General features: G+C 42.0%; 1 protein-coding gene across 2 annotated transcripts in view; it reads right to left on the reverse strand.

Moving 5' to 3' along the window:
* atrx (ATRX chromatin remodeler) overlaps positions 1-16028 on the reverse strand; it is a 28731-nt gene extending 12703 nt beyond the window's left edge. Inside the window, exons 1-26 of one of the 2 annotated variants that reach the window (XM_079269005.1) lie at positions 15881-16028; positions 14303-14364; positions 14107-14153; positions 13876-13997; positions 13710-13790; positions 13438-13547; positions 13250-13317; positions 10608-12961; positions 9146-9215; positions 8457-8608; positions 8211-8375; positions 7941-8091; positions 7721-7829; positions 7265-7438; positions 6298-6445; positions 5952-6061; positions 5539-5685; positions 5249-5426; positions 4318-4455; positions 4064-4239; positions 3858-3975; positions 2130-2260; positions 1811-1905; positions 1536-1675; positions 930-1080; positions 691-791 (exon numbers count right to left, since the gene is read on the reverse strand). In XM_079269005.1, the coding sequence (XP_079125131.1) occupies positions 691-791; positions 930-1080; positions 1536-1675; positions 1811-1905; positions 2130-2260; positions 3858-3975; positions 4064-4239; positions 4318-4455; positions 5249-5426; positions 5539-5685; positions 5952-6061; positions 6298-6445; positions 7265-7438; positions 7721-7829; positions 7941-8091; positions 8211-8375; positions 8457-8608; positions 9146-9215; positions 10608-12961; positions 13250-13317; positions 13438-13547; positions 13710-13790; positions 13876-13997; positions 14107-14153; positions 14303-14359 (5293 nt within the window). In that variant the 5' untranslated portion in view covers positions 14360-14364; positions 15881-16028. Of the gene's footprint in view, positions 1-690; positions 792-929; positions 1081-1535; positions 1676-1810; positions 1906-2129; positions 2261-3857; positions 3976-4063; positions 4240-4317; positions 4456-5248; positions 5427-5538; positions 5686-5951; positions 6062-6297; positions 6446-7264; positions 7439-7720; positions 7830-7940; positions 8092-8210; positions 8609-9145; positions 9216-10607; positions 12962-13249; positions 13318-13437; positions 13548-13709; positions 13791-13875; positions 13998-14106; positions 14154-14302; positions 14365-15880 lie in introns of both variants that reach the window. The other variant, XM_079269004.1, reaches the window with a different exon arrangement.
* Between the last annotated feature and the right edge of the window lie 4311 nt (positions 16029-20339).

Consider the following 20339-nt stretch of genomic DNA (forward strand, 5'->3'; position numbering starts at 1 on the left):
TCGCCATCAACTTCGCCTTTTCCTTGTCAAAAAGACTCTGTTCGGGTATTCGCAGACAGCAGATAGACGGCCGTGTTGGTTAGAGGCCAGCCGTGTTTAGCTTTCAAGATGGCCAACCCCCCTACCAGCCTTCATAACCAACATGTCAGTATGTTTCCAATTACGGCACTGTGATCTTTTCATTACAAATTACAAACCCTTGAGCAAACATTTTTTTGTAGAATAAAAAGTCAAGGTCTAATCATTTTCAAAATGAAAGTAAAAACAGCTGCTGGAGTTTAATTAGGAACATGACCTTACACCAGCGGCGGTGTGTGTGTGTGTGTGTTTAAGGGTAATAAGCACACCAGCGTGTACAAAAATACATGTTGCATGAGGTTTCTCTTACAAGTGTGAAACCTGCATCTCCATATGAAAATACTTCAGCCTTCTCCAAAGCAAATGTTAACGGGTTGTTTTTATACCTCACACATAGTTGAGTGAGTTCAAAGACAAAAGTGAACGTCGAGACACAACTGGCCTCCGCAAGATCCATAAGTCAGTAGCTGGCTTAGAATATTGAAACCAAAAGCAACCCTTCAAATCATAACATCAAAGAGGGAAGTCGATCATAGCCAGTTCACACACGGACGGACATTTGGAATGTGTACAATGAGGACTTCTTGGATTAGAGGCCCTGAAGAGATTCACCTTTGTATGGAGAGACTTTTTCATCATCTTTAGCTCTGCAAGCCAACTCCAGGAAATCCTCGATGAGGTCCAGAGAGATGAGAGACTGACTGAACACCAACCTGACGACGAAAGAGGACAGAAGATGCACCAGTGTCACTTCACCACAGCTACAGGTCACACTGATTCACACAAACACTGCATAACATAAGAAGGCTGAAGAATGTTTGTATTTGCGAGTAGAATGCAGACACACTTACACTTTCTCATCCATTTCCTCTGCCATGCGCAGGATCTCAAACAGGAGCGTCATCTTCCCGGAGTGCTGCAGGATCTCGGCGTCGGCGTCAATGACAAACTCCTTGTGCCAGTCGTGAGTGGGACTGCCCGGTGTGGAGCTAACGGGCTGGGCTGTTTGTGACGCACAGATTAGTTACAGGTTAGTCTACATGCAGTCAGTACAGTCTCACACAAACTAACACTTGCCGTCTTGATTTTTGTGGTGAACTTATTCATGCATTATAAAATGACATTATAGATGGAATGACAAAAAGGCTTTCTAGAATACTGTGACCGCTAAAGCAGCGCTAAACCAGAGCTGGTTTTCTTTCGGCCACACTCAAAAGACGTCTGCTTGGATCCAGTGTGTCATTAATGGAAGCGGACCAACTTTTCTTTACAGTTGTACTGAATCACCTTTAACCGGCCAGAGCCACAGAAATTGAATACACATTAAAACATTAGACTGTTTGACAGATTATAAAACTAGACACTGAAGTCTGCATAACTTCTGGCTGCCTATGGTCTACGCATGTAAAGAGTAACCATTCCGAGTAGATATTCCTGTATGTGTGGAACAAACATACGTTCTTCTACAATCTCTGGTCTGCTTCGACTCTCTCCGTTTTTGCCCCGAGAGCAGGTGTTCCACTCCTTGATGACCTCCACGTCATCGCTGTCCGAGTCATCAGATCCTCTCTTTTTTCCCTTCCCTTGCTTCTTTTTCCTATGAGGAAGGAGCAGCGGTGGAAGAGACGGGGTCAGTGAGAGTAACAGATGCAAGACAGAAGGGCAGTTAAATGAGGTCATCTCTGCGTGAATGTATAACAAGAGGAGAAATGGCAGTGAAATCTTATTTTACTTTTTGGCCTTCTCATCCTCAGAGGTCATGCTCATGGACGATTCTTCCGTTTCTGTGGCGATGAACTCGTCCATGCTGTCCTCGTCAAAGAAACCCTGCAAGAGAGTGCACGTGTGAGTGTGTGCGATGATACAGGTCAACCAAACACAGAGCTGGAGAAATGATGCATTCGGGAACATTTCTGCTGCAGCGGCAATAAGCGTGCTGTTCTCCCCTGCTGCACGACCTGTCAGCACCAACGTTCTATTGTTTTCCCGCTGTGTGTGTTATTCCCAGTTTTTGAGTTAGTGTGGTTTGGTCTCGTCTGCCCGAGCCCTACCCTGTTTTCTTTGCTGATGTAGTCCAGCTGAAGGCACCAGGGATGGGTCCAGATTCTGCTGAGCACCTGGAAATCCTTGAAGAGTTTGGTCCCTGCGCGGCCCCGGCCCCCCTCCAAAGCATTCCCCACACCTGCACACCAGGGGGAAAAAAGAAAGAGTGTGAGGAGGAAGACGGATGCAGGTTTACATTATGAAGTTGACAGTGTGCACTTAATCTCTTCTAACATTCAGACTCATGTAGCAAATGTAATGCAACAACATTTTAACATTAATATCTGCCTAATCACCCGACTATGGATAAACTGGAGTAGTCTCATTTAAATTATAGTCAGTCAATCTTTGGACTGCAACTACAACCATACAGAACTACAACCTGTCTAATCTGATCTGTTCAATCAGTGGATTCATGAATTTAACTTAGAGCAACATCAACAAATCAGCAGCTGCCAGTGTGTTGGCCTGCATTGACCCAAGGAGGTCAGAAGTTACAGTAGGTTTACATAAGCAGCAGCAAAAGGAGCGAACAATCGTGGCTTCTCCCCTCCTGCTGACCGATCGGCGGTCTTGGGTCCAAAAACACCGCTGTGGAGGTCCAGAGCCACAGTCACCGTGTGGACAACCTGGCCTAATGAGTCAAAGCACATACCGCCAACCCCCTCCCAATAACTCCACTTCATAAATACTGACTCTCCTGTTCTTTGTTTTTGCTTTTGGTGTAAAACCTCTGGCCCCTTCTCGTTCTAAATGTCTTTCCTTTATGCCCCCACATCCCCCCCTTTTACCCCCCACCCTCTGTTCCCTCTTTCCCAGAGCTCTTCATTAGGGAGACGTGGGAAACTGGGCTTAAACCCTGCCTGCGGCACTCTGCCAGCTGCCACTCTCTCTCACACACACGGGCCACATACACACACACACACATACACACACACGGGCCACATTCTGAGAGGAAAGAAACGACTTAACGATGCAGCATGAAAAAGAGAGCAGAAAGGCCTTCCATTTATCTCAAACTCTTGTCCGAGTAAAAGACAGCCACTTTTAAGAGCACCAAGACTCCTGCAGAAGGATCTAGCCTAGTCTACGCATGTTTTCCAATGGAATTCTCAATTGAATTTTGTTCTAGTCTGAGACTCGGCTAAATTCCTGTCTGGGCAATCAGACTTGACACTGTTAAAGCCCTGCTAGCAGCCCCTAGAGGCCCAGCTGCTTATAACACCCAAGAAGATCAGAGTAGTCTGAACCAGGCAAGCAAGTGGCAGTGCCCTTCTCAACACCTTTGTTTGCTCGTCCTCGATTCCTTTCCTCGCCTCACGTCTCAGTCCCGCCCATGGGCGATGCGAGCGAAGGGTAGGAGACGGTGGAGCGAGGAGGCGAGGCAACACTAATAATAACAAGGTGAAACGTCATTAAGTTAGAACATCGCCTGAATGGGAACTGCATAAACTGAAGGGCATAAAGTTTGACCGTGTATCTTATTATGTATGTATATATATATATATATATATATATCCAGCTGAGTGTCAAGCCTTTTCTATTTGCAACGGGTGTACAAGACTTCCACAAAGGATACAATGTTTTTCCTCTCTTATAGCTCCTCTAGCAAGCCTCCTCGCTCCTCGACCTGGAGATCTGAAATCGATTTCCAGGTCACAAGTCGGAGCCCGGAGACACAAAATCAGGAAATGAGAAAGGCCCCGTGTTCCTGTTCATAACAGCGTGGTTCTCACCTGTGAAGTGCTCCAAGTAGTACCGGTAGAGTTTACACTGAATCGGAGTCACTCTGATCGACAACACATACTCGTGTTTAGGTGGCAGGAACTTAGTGAGCGCCCTGTAATCTTTCCTCTGTGGGAAGCAGAAAAATATAATTTTTAGGAGGCAGAGAGGCAGGTCAAGGAGAGCAAGAGTCAATTCTTCCAGCCATTTTGTTTACCTGGACACAGCCAGCCAGCATCTCATAGAGGATGTGAGCCCTCTTCTTCATGATCCGGACATCTTGTAGCGTGGAGTCGGCACACTGACCATTCTGAATGGGGTTTATGAAGCGGTTCCTGAACTCCTTGACGGACCCAAGCAGGTTCTCCTTGATGAAGTTCACCATGCAGTGGTCTGGTAAACAGACAAAGATCCCAAGTTTTAGATACATTCACATTTTGGTCTGACATCTATATAACCAGGCAGTCTCACATTCAACAAGGTTATTCTGCAAAGGCGTTCCAGTGAGCACAATCCTCCTCCTCGTCCTGATAGAATTCATCGCTTTGGACACGGCAGACGCCTCGTTCTTCAGGATGTGACCTTCATCACAGATCACCATGTCTGGACCTGGAGGGAGTCAAGGAGAGGAAAAAAGAAAAGTTCAACACAGCTGAAAGAAAGAAAAAGAAGATAACTGCTCATTATGAAATCCTACTAGTCGATCTGATTAATATGTACTTTTTATTGGCTTCATGAGAAACAGTGAAATACTTGTATTGTTGAGCTTGTAACAACAGAGTGATGTCCTTTGGACTTCTTTCACTATCTTTTGAAAGCCTTAAATGATCAATTCCAATTTAATGCCAAGATTTTACGCCAATTTTAACGTGGACAAATGATAAGACTGAAAACATCGTGCTCCTGAACAGACACACGTGTACCAACAACAATATCAAAGTAATTTCCTCTAGCAAGTGCATGCAGATGAAGCAAACATATCAAATGGAGACTAATTTGACCAATGCCACATGACTGTCTAATGGATGCCAGCTGAGAATTTGCAATAAAATTACAACAAAATTCTTTTGAACGCTGACCGGTCCCGTTTTATTTAATCATTACTTGCAAACACTTTCACAGCTGTCCATCATGTTTTACTAGCACCACCAATAGTGTGTATGCTGGACCAACAAGCAAGGAAGTGTAATGAAAGTAATCTTGGTGCGATTAAAGAAGTGACTGAGATCACTGTGCTACAAAACTGTCATTCTGAGACAACAAAAGTGAAAGTGTCACCCATCAGATGATTTTATTTGTTTTCTGTTCATTCTCACAAAAAAAAAAAAAAAAAAAACAACCTCATATATGAGAGGGATGTTTTAAATGTACGTCTACTTGCAGTTCAAACATAGCACTGTACCTGGATCCACCAGTGACTTCTGAAAGATCTCTTTGAGCTTCTTGCTCTTGATGTTCCTGCCCTGCGTCAGGTTTCTGTACATCTCGTAGCCGATGATCATGACGCCTCCCGTATCCTGCCATCGCTGGAGGGCATATGCACGCTCCTGTGGCCTCTTCACTGTGGCCAGCTCAATCACCTGGTAGACACAAGATAGACAGAGAAACCATACATCAGGAGTGAAATAGAAGCACACAAAAAATGAAAAATAAATGGCACCGCTGTCAAATAGTAACAAGGCAGCTCCTTACCTCTAGACTCTCGTCATCCTTCAGTCCTACTTGCCACTTCTCAAACTCGTTGAGCCAATTAAGGACAGTGTTCAGGGGACAAACCACCAGTGCTGTGGTGAACTCGAGCTTCTCACAAAGCAGCAAAGTGTGAAGTAACGTCACCACCTACAGGGCAAAAACAGAACTACAGTCAAATGTGACCAACACTGTTAAACCACATTGGTCCGCAAACACGGATTAACTCATCAGGGTTTAACAGGCTCATGGTGGCAGATTACATATACAGTTCATTCATGCACTATCGCAGGTCTGTGAAACCCAAAATATGTTGTATTAGGCTTCAAATGCCACAGTTTGTAAACAACTTTTTTTCATATCAGACAGATTAAGATTCATGTTTAGCAGCTTCAGTGCTGCTCTCTCCTCCATACCTGCAGAGTTTTCCCCAGACCCATGCAATGGGCGAGAATGCAGCCAGAGCCAGAAGACTTCTTGATCTTCTTTACAGATTCGCAGCAACAGTCCCACATGAACTGCACCCCTGGAATGAAACACAAAAACAGAGGCGTGGCCGTTAGTCCAGAGCATCTCCGTGTTTCACATGCAGGCTTATTCTGGCTAACATGAGGCACAAGCTGCCCATGATGCAGAAAACACAGACAGAATCTGAGGATAAAAATGAAATCGGCGATATAACTCAGAAGTTCATGGAATTTCACAAAATGTGGATGCAATTATAAGAAACAGAAAACAGGGTATTTTGTTTTGTGACCTCACCGTCAACCTGGTGAGGTTTGAGTTTTGTGACGAGGTTCCTGTGCACCTGCACCATCGGCTCCTTGGTCTCTTCTTGCTCATCCAGCACCAGTTTGGTGGTGATGGGACATTGACAGGGTACATGGGAAGACTCCGTCACCACCAGCACCTGAATAAGGATGAGCAATAGAGACAGAGAGCAGAGTCACACACACATCCGGTTGTTTTGATCTTAAAATGCAGGGTTTATGACATGTTTAATAAAGCTTTAAGAAAAAAGCAGCACCATTTACCACAGTTAATAGATTATTGTTAAGACCTTCTGTCACCTAGTAGGGCTGGCTGCTAATTATCAGACTTGTTACCCATCTGGCCAGATACATTTATATTAGAGACTCACCAATTGCATCTCAAAAAAAATAATCAGAAATTGTCATTTCCGATTTTTTAAAAGTCTGATCTGCTGATTCAAATTTTCTATATTAAGAACTAAGCTCCAAACCAACTGTTTTTAACACCGACTTTGAAATGTTACCTTTGCATAAAAACACAATTCATATGCTTAAGAAATATATTATTGTATTTTTAATACACGCATTTTTATTTGTAAATACTTGCTTTGATGAAAAACATTTTAGCATTAGTAGTCTTAATCCATAATAAGCTGCTTGGAGCCAGTTTTAGTAAGTTAAACTTCATAATTCATTCTCTAATATCTATTTTTATTTTGCTGGGGAAACATCTCCTTCAAACAAGGCAGGTTTATTGCCAAAAACTACATTTTAGGAGATACCATTTGAACACGTCATGATAGCATTATAATTCACATTTGTCTAATTCTCAATTTACTGAGTAGAGCTTGAATACATCCTAATGCAAGTCAATACAACCTCCGTTAGCTGCGGTATAAGTAGGACTGTGGTAGGAGAGCCTGTGCTGTCAACAGACAACGTGCCTGTGCTTCAGAATAACAACAGTTCAGTTTTACCTCTCGAAGTTTCTCCCGGAGTGCCTCTCTCTCCGCTATACGTTTCCTCCTGTCGTCCTCTTCTTTCAGCGCATCTCTCGTCTCCGTCCGCAGCTTGTCGTCCTTCAGGATTTTGCGGATCTTTTTGCGTTGTTTGTGCTCCTCGTCATCCTCATCACCGTCTTCCTTTCCACTCTGTGGAAATAAGCATGAAATTGAGCCCTCTGATCTTCAGCCCTCAGGAAAAAATAATTCCCTGCCTCTGATCAGGAGCCCAGCAGCCCCATGATTAAGTTGTGCCCTCAATATTCCTCACAACACCCTCCAGGGGTAAGTTCAAATCACATTTTATGTGTCGTGCGTGACTTGACTAGTAAAAGTTATGTGGATCCATTTCGTCCACCTGGCAAATCCTGCTGTAGAAAAGAAGAAACTCTGGGGCAGTTCAAGACCACGAGTGCTCTGCATTTCAAACACCTTCTCATTGCTGGAAGAGGAATCCTGAACTTTGATCCTGCGTCGCTTCTTCTTCTTCTGCTGCTGCTTATAACTTCTCTGTTTTGCATCATCCTTCTTCTTGGCAGCTCTACAGAACCACAAAGCAGAATCCATTCAAGCAAGAGCAGCAGGAGATCAATCCAGATCAGGTGGCAGTAATAAGTTACTATTGATTGGTTGAAGTTCTCCCTCTTCTCACCTGGTCTTTCGACGTTTCCCTTCGTTCTCTGATTCGCTGAGCTCCTCGCTGAGCTCCTCGCTGAGCTCCTCGCTGAGCTCCTCGCTTATCCCCGACTCGTCACTGGACTCTGACTTCTCGAAGTCCGAGTCTGAAGAGTCATCGCTGGGAACTGAGGGACAGACAGAAAGACGAAGAAACAAAAGTCACTCTCCCGGTATCAGAGGTCAGGATATCTGTGCTCGTGTTGTTGGACGTGACACACGGGGAAAATGAAAGATTCTGAAATACCTTTCTGCCCTGACTTCTTCTTGCCCCCCTTCTTCTTGTCTTTACTGGCAGCTTTCTCCTCTCCCGATTCAGCCTCGCTCAGCGAGAGTTTATGACGAAGCAATTTGTGGCGTCCTCCACGCTTCTTCACTTCAACTTCAGAACTGGAGGCTTCTGAATCCTCGTCTTCAAAAGAGAGAAACCAATAGTTTGAGATGATGCACAATAAAAGAGGCTTATTTATATCAAAACCAGGTGGTAAACTACCTTGCTCTTCATCGGCATCATCCTCGCCATCTTCCTTTTTAGCTTTCTTGGAGGATTTGTCATCCTTATCTGCTCCTTCATTATCAGATGAGCTCTCTGCTCCAGAAGAATAGTTGGATTTAATTTGGGCGAGAAGCATTTTCTTTGCAATCCTTCAGGAGAAATTAAAAGAAGGTCAGACAAACAGAAAAAATAAGGAGGTTCACACCAATCACATCAAATGTGCTTCAAGAGTTAACTTGACGAACATAGACTCTCATTGTAAATGTAAATTATTCCTTTCTTGAATCAAGTGACTTCTAAACAAATAATTGATTATGTTTGATGACAATATGACTGAAAATGTTACATTTACTCACAAGTAAATACATAAAGAAAGGAAAGGCTCTTCTGCAACTTACTATTACGTCACAGGAATGTGATATCAAGTTGTGCTTGGAGCTACTCAACACTCTTCAGTGGAGACCAGGCTGTGAGCCTTCACACTGGGCTTGGTGAGTAAAGTATTGCAATAGGCCGTCAGACCTGAGCTACGATATTAGATTAAACAGCTCTACCTGATAGCCTTTTCAAAGCCTTACATTTCCTACAACACCTAGTAAACAATACAACTTTCACTGTGGACCTTGAATGATGTAGACATGCCTCTTGATTGCCTCCATCTTTACAATTTGTTGTTTTGCAAGTACCTGTTTTCAGGATCATCGTCATCGTCGTCACAATCCTGAGAGACTCTCTCTTTATCATCCTCTTCATCTCCTATACAACAAAATAGCACACGTGCTGTTAATGGAAGGACTCATTTGACATTTTGACTAATGCTCAGTTCACACTGCCCGTTGTTTCCTGCAACCCTGTACATAAACTCACTCTGGTCACAGAGAAATCTACAGCTTGGTTGTAAACTTTGGTTTTCCACTGTGCAGTGCAAAAGAAGGTCTATGAACCAGCCATAGAATTCATATTTCTCTTTTACACAAGACTCCAGGGAGTTACTCAATACACAACAAATGAGATGTTCAGAGTGATTTTAGAAATGCTGGTAGGCAGACTTTGTTGCCTTTGGACAAAGCTACGCTAGCTTTATGCTAAGCTAACTGCCTGCTGGCTCCAGCTACATATGTATTCACACCCCCTGGACATACCTACATTTTGTCATGGAACAAAATGTATTTCATTGGGATTTTATGTAATGGACAAACACAAAATAGTCCATAATTTGAAAGTGGAGGGGAAATATTACATCGATTTCAAAATGATTTACAAATAAAGATCTGAAAAGTGTTGATTGCATATGCATCCTTCGTCAAGGATTGCCCTGTATTTGGCTCCGTCCATCTTTCCCTCAATTCTGACCAGTTTCCCTGTAGCTGCTGAAGAGAAGCATCCCCACAGCATGATGCTACCACCACCATGTTTCACTGTTGGGATGGTGTGCTCAGGGCGATGGACAGTGTTGGGTTTCCGCCACACACAGCGTTTTGCATGGAGGCTAAAAAGTAAAACAATGTTGGTCTCATCTTTTCTGATGATGGATTCTGTGGTGCTCCGTTCAAAGCGTGGGATGTTTTTTTATAACCTAACCCTGCTTCATACTTCGCCACAACTTTATCCCTGAGCTGTTTGGTGAGCTCCTTGGTCTTCATGATGCCGTTTGTTCAGTAATGCTCTAACAAACTCCAAGGCCTTCACAGAACCGGTGTATTGATGAGATTAAATTGCAGACAGGGGGACCCTATTTACTAATTATGTGACTTGGGAAGGCAATTGGTCGCACCAGATCTTTGTTCGGGGTTTCACAGTAAACGGGGTGAATACATATGCACTAAACACTTTTATTTGTAAATAATAATAAATAAGTTTGAAATCCATGTAATATTTCCCCCCACTTCCAAATAGACTATTTTGTGTTGGTCCATTACATAAAATCCCAATGAAATGAATGTTAATCTGTGGTTATACCATGACAAAATGTAGAATAGTTCAAGGGGGTGAATACTTATGTAAGGCACTGTATTTACCTACAGACATGAGAATGTTCTTCTCATCTAACTCTCGGCAAGAAGGAGAATGAGCGTGGTTCCCAGAATGTTTAACTTATAACTACGTAACTCATGGACGCTGAGGGAAAAGGGTTCTAGAAAGAATTACCCGAGGACTGACGGAAAGGTCCTCCTCCTCCAACCACGTTATCCTCCACAATAGGCTTGATCTTTTGCTCGTCGCTGTCCTCTCCGGAATCACCTTCAGCCTGCTCCTCCTCCTCACTGGAGGACATCTGTAGCTTGGAGGTTGCTTTGGGGCTCCTTCCCTTGCACTTCACTTCGTAAGACCTTCTCCGCTTGGCTGCCTTCCTCTCAGGTGAACTCTTTTCTTCTTCTTTGGCTTCATCCTGCTTCTTTACACGGCTAGATCTCCTCTTCGCTGTGGTCGATTTACTCTTAGTCTCCTTCTCCTGGTCAGAGTCAGAGTTGGTTGAGTCGGAGCCATTCCGTTTCTTATTCTTGGTCGTCTTTTTACTTTTGTTCCCCAAGTCTGAATCAGAGCTTTCAGACTTCCTTTTGCGTTTGGACGCTTTGTTTGTATCCTGTGTGGATGTGTTTTTGAGTTTGAATAAACACTTTTTAGCACTTGTGCTTCCCTGTTCCTCATCTGTGCTGTGGCCTGCTGCCGCTTTCTCCAGCAGTATGTTAGGAATTTCGTCAGAGTCAGAATCCATTGTCTTCATCTCTGAATCCTTGGTCTCCTTCACAGTCTCTTTGTTGTTGTTACTGGATTTCTTGGAGGATTTGCCCTTGCCCTTACCATCTTCCTCTGACTCTGAGGATTCTTCTTTGCCCTTATTCTCAGCCTGCTTCCTCAGGGGAGTGGTCTTCAATCTACTAGAGCGACGGCTGGGTGGTGGGCTGGCAGTCCTATCTGCTGCTGCTTTAGCAGTATCGCCTTTCTCCTTCCCACGAACTTCTTCACACTTTTTTTGCGTCTCGGCAGCCTTGTCTTTGTTTTTGGAGGACCTTGAACCACGTGTCGTCACGACTGGCACAGGAGTCAGTTTGACTATGAGGTTCTTCACCTTGGGCTGGGGAGGTTGAGAGGCTTTTGAGTTTCCATTTGACGTTTTAACAGCGTCTGTGACCAAATCGGTGTCGGACTGCGAGAGCATGGTGGAATCCGCAAGACTCTCCACCATCTGAAAAAGCTCTTCTGGAACCGAAGGAGGCACAGACATAATGTCGTGATCTAGAGACATTTCACCAGCGGACACTAGCCCATCGTCACATACTTCAGTTTTAATTGTCTTTTTGGTTACATCAGTTTCTGTTTGGTTGTCTTTCATTTTAGTCTCATCCGACACTCCCTGCTCATTATGCTGCCTCATGTCTGCCTCCGCCGCTGCATGGTCAGCCTCCTCCGCTTCAGCGTGGTCAGCCTCCACCTCCTCAGCCTGCACCTCCTCAGCCTCAGCATGGTCAGACTCCACCTCCTCAGCGTGGCCAGCCTCCACCTCCTCAGCGTGGTCAGGCTCCTCCACCTCCTCAGCGTGGTCAGCCTCCTCCGCCTCAGCATGTTCAGTCTCCTCCGCCTCCTCCTCAGCGTGGTCAGCCTCCTCCACCTCCCCAGTGTGGTCAGCCTCCTCCGCCGCAGGGTGGTCAGCCTCCTCATCTTCCTCCGCTTCTAAGTTATCAGCCTCATCCACGGCCATGTCGGGGACCTCCTCCGCCGCTACATCGGCTTCCTCCATCGCCACGTCATTGGCCGTCTCCTCCGTTGGTAGGTCGTCAGCCTTCTTCGCTGCTTGGTTGTCTGCATCCTCTGTTGCTAGGTCGTCAGCCACCTCCGCTGCATCAGTCATATTATCCATGTGGTCGTTTTCTACAGGAGACACAACATGAGTGCTCTTTCTCACAATATGTTGCCCTTCGTTACCATTCTGCAACTCCATGTTTTTGAATTCAGGCCCCAAAGCCGCCTCCAAAGCACTGTGGGCTTTTTTCAAATCAGCAAGCACGGCCCTGAAGGCTTTCAAATGCCGATACCTGATAGACTTATCTCCCTGCTCCTCAGCTGCCTGTTGGATGAACTGGATGAATGTATTGTTCAGACCAGTTGTAGTTTCAACAAGCTTTTTTGCTTTCTTTATGAGTTCTTTGGGCACCTGCAGTTTTTTGTAGGAGAATGTCATGGTCCCCGAGCCTTCGGCATGTTCTTTCCCATTGACAATGGCTTTGTGCTCTTTGACTGCTTTGTTCTTGTGTCTCTTGCTCTCGCGTTCCTCGCTTTTGTCTGGTTTACGTTCCTTGAGTTCTTGTTTTTCCATGATGCTGTGGCATTTGGAGACCAGATCCTGGAGGGGCTCTGACCGGCAGACATAGCAGTGCCACTTTGAGTTCTCATCAGTAATGACAGACAGCTCCTTCCTGCCCAGATTGCGCAGGATGCACTTCTTGCAGAAGGCATTGTTGCAGTAATCACAGCAGATGAGCTTGCCACCTTCAGCACACCACCTGGGTAGGAACAGTTCAACAAAGTTTAGGGCATAAAGCAATTGAGGTTTTCACATATATTATCATTTCCTAAATTATTGGCATTTGGATAAAGACCAAGCCAAAACATATGTATAAAATGTCAAAAACTTTGAACACAACAAAAAACAAGCTTTCGTGTGAATTTCATGTCAAACTAAAATCATCATGATGCGATGTCATGTTCTTTAGAGATCCCAGCCCGTCCGCCAATATTAGTCTTCATATCTTATTACTTCAATTTAACAAATAAAGTGTAAAATGCCTTACCTGCACTGCTCATCCATCCCATCAGAGTCCCTGTTGATGTCATCACTTGTGTAATACTTGTAGCATGACTAGAGGGTGAGGAAATAATTCCGTCAGACATCCGGAATGGAAAGACCGAAAAATATCAGTGTGGAGCTTCCCTATGATGGCGATGAAAATAGTTGGAAAGTATATTTGAACTTTCCTACCTTGCAAATGAGTACTTTGAGAGCAGGATGCTCGTGCACAGCGTTGCGCTGAAACTGGGTTACTTGTTTACCACAGGCAGTGCAGTTTATCTTCTTCTGCAGGGTATCATCTGTGATGAGGAGGAAAAAATAAATCAATAATTGACACTTTCTTCATTTCACTTTGTTCTCTACTTTCAGGCAATCCAGGCCATTTACATTAAAACCATATGCTTGTTCTCATCATCCACATACCAAAAATAAATAGTTTCCAAATAATGGAATTCAGTCACCTGTATGTTTCGGTTTGAAATCTACTCTGAGCTTCATGGCACCTTTATTATCATTTCCAGCTGGCCTCATCACTAAAGTGCCTAAACAGAGGCAAAAGCAGAAAAGTGTCAAATCGGCATTAACAGTACCTTGATAAAGACCAACAAGTACCTCCATAGTTCATACCTTTAGATGCACTACTTGTGTTATTGTCTGAAGGACTGTCAGAAGTGGCACCTTCATTTTCACTCTCAGCGGAGGCGTCGGATTCTTTCAGTCCAGTGTGCTTAGATACAGTAGTGGGCTTCCTAAAACGAGTTGACACACAGCTTTAATATCTCCAGCAGTGTCTTTTGAGAACATGCTACTAGCAAGCAAAACAATAACAGACACATTTAAGACCATACAGCTCCTCACCTCTTGTTGCGAGAAGAGGGCTTCATAGTTTCTGTTGAGCTTCCAGGCTGAAGAGAATACAAGACATATTTAAATAGCTTGACAGTTAAGAACAAAAACACTAAACAAATGCCTTAATTGATTTCTTTTTTTCTGTGTAAAAATCACACGGAGGTTAAAACACATTGTTTGACAACCCGAGAAGCTGCAGACTTACCTCCTCTGCTTTTTCTGACATTTGATCTCGGTGAGATTCAGAAGAAGCCAGACTCATTTTACCTGCAGACATTTGAAGATTTGTTTCCCGATGAACACACTGGTGAATTAAGATGTTTTACAATGTTGTGTCTGAATTAAAGAGATTTCAGTTTGTAAATATATGTAGATAGGATTATTATTTTATTTTTCTTACAGAGACCAAATACAAGCAAGCGGTGTTTTTACAGCCTATACTGATCAGTACTTTATATCACAACTCCACCATTTCTGTATTACCATAGCCTGTGTTCAAGGTTCCATCATTTGCGTATTTAATTGAATTCAAAGCAGCAGAACTTCAAAAATACATTTCATAGCTGCCTGGCACAAAACTCAATTCTTCCACTAAACGACAAGCAAGAAATACGTGCATATTGTATAAGACAGCAGAGCACTGATACACATGTAACAGGCCATGATAAGATGTAAAATACACAGCAGCCCTGGATGAATTATTACCAAAAATCTATTATGTATATATATATTTTCATAGCCATTTGAATATTTGAAACACATATTTTCTAGATAGAGTAGTGACAATAAATACACAGAATTATATTTATTACAGACATGTTTATACTGGTTAAGTCAAAGGTTCCAGACAATGTTTTGGTTGTTTTTAGTCTATTTTGGGGGAAATACTAGACTTTACTTTATACAGTTAATATTGACGATCAACCGATTACATCCCTTGTGTGATTATATATATATATATTCATACAATTAAATATGCGCATCGCCTACATTACATGCGTTTACGCGCGTGTATTTGGAGCGAGGCAGCGCCGTTTATTGTGCAGTTTGGCGTCATCACAATGTGCTGATTAGATATTAGCTATCCGCTGTGTGGAGCCATCACTCAGTCCTGCCAGCAGCAACCAGCCCGAAATGTATCCAAAATCCAGTGTCAGTGCAAGCAGCGCACCCTTCTGCATCTAACAGCTCCGTGCTGCTTCTTTATCCTCAACCTCCATGTTTTGACAACACAGGAACTCCTGACTATCAATGCCAAGTTTAGGCTCGCTATAATTAGCAGGTTTATAGCGGTCGCCGTTAATTCGCAACTACTTATTTCCACTGTCCCACACTGCCCTGGTTAAATTGCAATCTCGACAGTGCACTAAAACGTCCAAATGCATGCATCGGAAAAATGCACGCCAAGGCCTCCTTTTTGGTGATGCACTGGCACGAACCAGCGCGCTAACGGCAGCCTGGTAGTAACGTTACCTAGAAGCATCCAAAGTAGCACTGTAACAACTAACATGTAGCCAGCTACAACACAAACATAATTGCGCTTTAAATGGTTGTTTACATTAACAAATACCATGTACCACATATAACGTTCCACATCTGAGTGCGCAAGTGTACGAATTTAATCCTTGCCGGCTGAGCAGCTAATAGCTACAACTCAGCTAGCCTAGCCTGTTGCTAGGCTAGTGCTAACTAGCAAGCTAGACACCAACGGCCCGGCTCGCAGTTACAGTAATCAATGCAGAATTGACTTCGTCTAAACAAACAAGCTAAACGGTGTTCCTACCTGCTTTTCACCGTCGCCATGTCTTGACTTGTATAGACACCTTTCGTTTTTGGTATAAGGGGCGAGTTCAATCTAATTTGCAGCTGTATGATGGTGCAGAAGCAGGAATAGCCTCAGAATACCGAAACAACTCCGGTCAGGTTGAGACAAAGCAAGGGGACCATCTTGCCGGATGGCTGTGGACGCAGCAAAATGGCGCACTAGCCTAAATCTTGTACGCTTGCCTATTGGCTGACCGCCTCTGACGCTCTCCTGCTCTGATTGGTCCACGCTCACCGGAGCTTATTGATTCGTTTAGCCGACGAGGGAATGCTTTTCTGTGGGAGGTAAAACGCTGCTGGCCGGGTTCATTTGTTGATACAGTAAAAGGCGCGCTGTTTTGTTTTTGAGAAATTCCAGCGAATCATTTACATTTATTTACATGTTGTAATATTTCAAAATTAAACTTCATTCTTTACTTGGATTGTAGCACTGTATCTAAAACCAGACATTTATAACTATAACACCGCTTCACTGTTGTTTGTTTGTTGTTTGGTTACATCTTTGCACTGCTGTTTAGTTAGTTAATTTAATATATTTCATTGTATATATTGTGCATTTTTATATCTAATATTTTTACTCTCTTATTCTTCTTATTGTATATATTGTGCATTTGATATTTGCATTTGATATTTGTGTTTGATATTTAATATTTTTACTATTTTTACAATTTCTTGTTTTATTTACCTGTACCATAACTGCTGCTGTAGCGAAAATATTTCCTCTTGCGGAATTAATAAAGTAACTATCTATCTATCTATCTATCTATCTATCTATCTATCTATCTATCTATCTATCTATCTATCTATCTATCTATCTATCTATCTATCTATCTATCTATCTATCTATCTATCTATCTATCTATCTATCTATCTATCTATCTATCTATCTATCTATCTATCTATCTAATGGTCATTCTCAGGCCATTTTAATTTATTTTTTACAAGTTTTTTTCACATGGAAGATGGTTTGAGTAACAGGAGTGGAAGCTTCAGGGGCTTTTTGCAAATACATGAAATGTAGCCACATTTACCGCCAACAGCATGACAACGCTGAGAGACGTCATGTGGTTTACCAAAACTATTTTTAGATAAAACCCAAATAGCATCTAGAAAGATTCTAATCATATTTCCTGATGAAGTGTAGTAATGGCCTGGGGACGGAAAATGCATTTGTCAGAATCACCCTTCTCTTATCCAAGCTCAGAAACATTATTAAAATGTAGATATTTTGTGTTTCTTAAAGCATAGGTGGTCAGTTACCACTTTAGTATAGTTCCTCAACATGATGTTGCAATATTAATAGATAGATTTAAAATAAAAATCATAAATAACCCAAGGTTTGAAGAAGTATTCAAATAATTTACGGAAGGAAAAGTAGGCACACAACAACATAGGCCTTAATATGTGATCATTAGATTGGTATTACTGATGTATCAGTGTGTATGCAGCAGTGGTTGAACATATCTAAGTACATTTACTCAAGTGCTGTACAAATTTGAGGTACTTGTACTTTACTTGAGTTTTTACATTTTCCGTTATACTGTATACTTCTACTCCACTGTATTTGAAAGGCAAATATTGTACATTTCACTCCAATATGTTTATATGATAAATGTATTACTAGTTACATTGCAGATTCTGATTAATACTACTAAATAAAATGAACAAATATATTATAATGTATTATTATGGATAAAGGTAAGACTTGACTGCAACCCAGCAGAGTATGATCGTCAGTATTATAATATCATTTATTTTCTCTGAAATGTATGTATAATGAGTACTTTCATTTAGTTTTTAGTACTTCTAGTATATTTTGATGCTTGTACTTTGTACTTTTTCTTCAGTAAAATTTTTAATTCAGAGATTTTACTTGTTCAGATTATTTTGTTGTTTTGCTACTTTTACTTATGTAAAAGATTTGAGTACACCTTCCACCACTGGTAAGCAGCACTTTACTGTTAGCTGGTTGAGGTTGAGTTACTTTCAACTTTCCGTAGAGTAGTGTGGGCCAGTGATTCATAATAGGTGATTGGGCTTTTTCCAAAGGGTCACACATCTGATATGTCATGAGATGATTAATGGAGTAAGAGGGGAAAGAAAAGTGTCCTCTGTCTTTGCTTTCTCTGTGAACTGTAGAATCATTTAAAATCTTTGCCTCAAACAGTTATTTAACTGCAAACAGAGAGTGTAGAGGGGGCATGTCTCTTTTAGTGGGACAGCTAACATCTCATGGCAGCTGTAACATGACAGGGCAAACATGAAATAAGATGTTTATTTGGAGCATTCCTGACTTTTCTGTGGCTTGTGTCCCTCTAAAAACAACCTGCTCTGATTTAATTGTGAAAAGTTACAAATGTCACCTGAAGATGGGGCTCCTCTACAAAGGTTATCAGTGTATGTATGTGGAGATGTGATTGTGTTAGTTTAAGTGTGATCTTCAGGCTCTCCTCTACTCTGCAATCATGTCAACTATTAGTTTTAGAACTTGTCGAATGACATATGTTGCAATTTCAATTAAGTACTCCTCAACTGTTCTGTCTTTCAAATGATTGGTATGATTGCTGGCAGCCATCACCAGTAATATTTTACTGAAATAATTTTAAGTAACATTATTTCGAGTGAAGATACCGCTTCATTGATCATTTTATGTCAATAATAACAACATAAATCTCTGTATTATAAGAATGAGTGCAAAGAGGAAACTGAAGCAAAGCTGGAATTGTGTCTGTCAGTCACAGTTTCCTTTTTCTAATGTGTGGGCAAGAAGCTTGACGCAAAATATTTCCTATATGTTCTTACTTCCCGCAGTCATTTTGACTTGTCATTGCAGAAAAAGCGCAAGTGTACCGAAAAATATTACTGACATTAACAATGTCTGCCTGTTGGCTCACTGTCAACACTTAAAATAAAGTGGGTCATCATTCATTACATCACTTCCCCCTGTGCTTTTCTGTTGCAACAAGTCAAAATGTCCAGTTGTAAAAGGTCTGTAAGCCTCTCTGTTTCACAGCATTTGACAGGATGTCAAATTCACCTGTGAGCAAACAGCCATTACTAAAATACACTTGATACAACGTGAATATGCAAGTTGAGATGATATTCCACCCTTAGACATTAGGAAAAACCTTCATAAAATGTTAAGACAAGGTGATGACAAGCAATTCTTGGTGGGAGTGTTGCTGATAAGGGATTAGCAGGTGATTGCTTAGTAATAACGCCTTGCACCCCGTGGAACATATAAAACAGATACAAATCATCCCCTGGTCCTTATTTGGTGTCTTCTTCCTCTGACGTGTCTGTATACTGTGGTCTGTGGACACTGAGTGTCAGGATGTCAATATATAAGTGGCAAATTAGAGTGTGTAGGGTATTCAACCTCTCTGCTCAACCTACCACCGCTGTCTCACGGTCTCTTTCAAAGACATGAAGAACATTTCAGGCATTGCACTGATGATGGCCGCAATGGTCTACACAGTACAATTACACTGCAATGGTACAGACAAATTGCTGCTGATTCAGATTATTGCCGAGGTAGACAAGCTGATGATCGAGCGCAAGATAGAGGTAAGAAAACTACAAAACTACACATGGTTGATTTGTTTGTTTTATAATATACTGATTTACATATCTTGTCATTGAAGGACCTGAACCCAAAGATCATAACCATATCACCAGGTTCACAATCATGTGTGGTATGTTGGAAACCATTTCTAATTATTGGGATTATTGTACACATGACGTTTGTCTATAAATGTAAACCTGCATGGAACTTGTGAACTGCTTAAGATGAAGCTCAGCTGGTTTCTTCAGATTGATTCTGCGCTAACTCCAACATGTTCAATGCCACTACTGTACTAATTGTGTCTTTCTCTTCACAGGAAGGCTTCTTCTGTAAGGCTGAGAAGGCTCTGCATAAATACAGTCTCCAGTCGTCTCCAGTCAATGTATCAACCCTCGACCGTCTGTTGCGCCAGTTGACGGTAAAGATAAATGCAATGTGATTGAACATGTGTTCAGCCAGAATGCATTAATTAAATGTCTAATTGTTACTCTATAAAGCATCTGTTCCAACAATGAATATGCTCTTTAATGTCAAATATCTTCTTCTTCACTTTAGTTTTGTGTTCAGCTAAATCTTTGAGCGCTTAAAACTAAAATTGTCATCATGATTTTGTTTCAGAAAGCAAAGAATGTCACAGACTGTACTCTGAACACAACCGAGAAGAGTTGCATAAAACCATTTTTGGAGAAAGTCAAGACTTGTTCAGAAAGAGCACTGAACAACAATACGATGACATTTCCTTAATAAGTTATTGCTATTTATTGTGAAACATATTTATTTTCCTACATATCTTATTTTTGTACTATTTATACATCAATAAATTATAATGGCACAGTGGTTTGTTGTTAAAGTC

The sequence above is a fragment of the Melanostigma gelatinosum genome (genome assembly GCF_949748355.1).
Source record: "Melanostigma gelatinosum genome assembly, chromosome: 5".
Taxonomy (NCBI): domain Eukaryota; kingdom Metazoa; phylum Chordata; class Actinopteri; order Perciformes; family Zoarcidae; genus Melanostigma; species Melanostigma gelatinosum.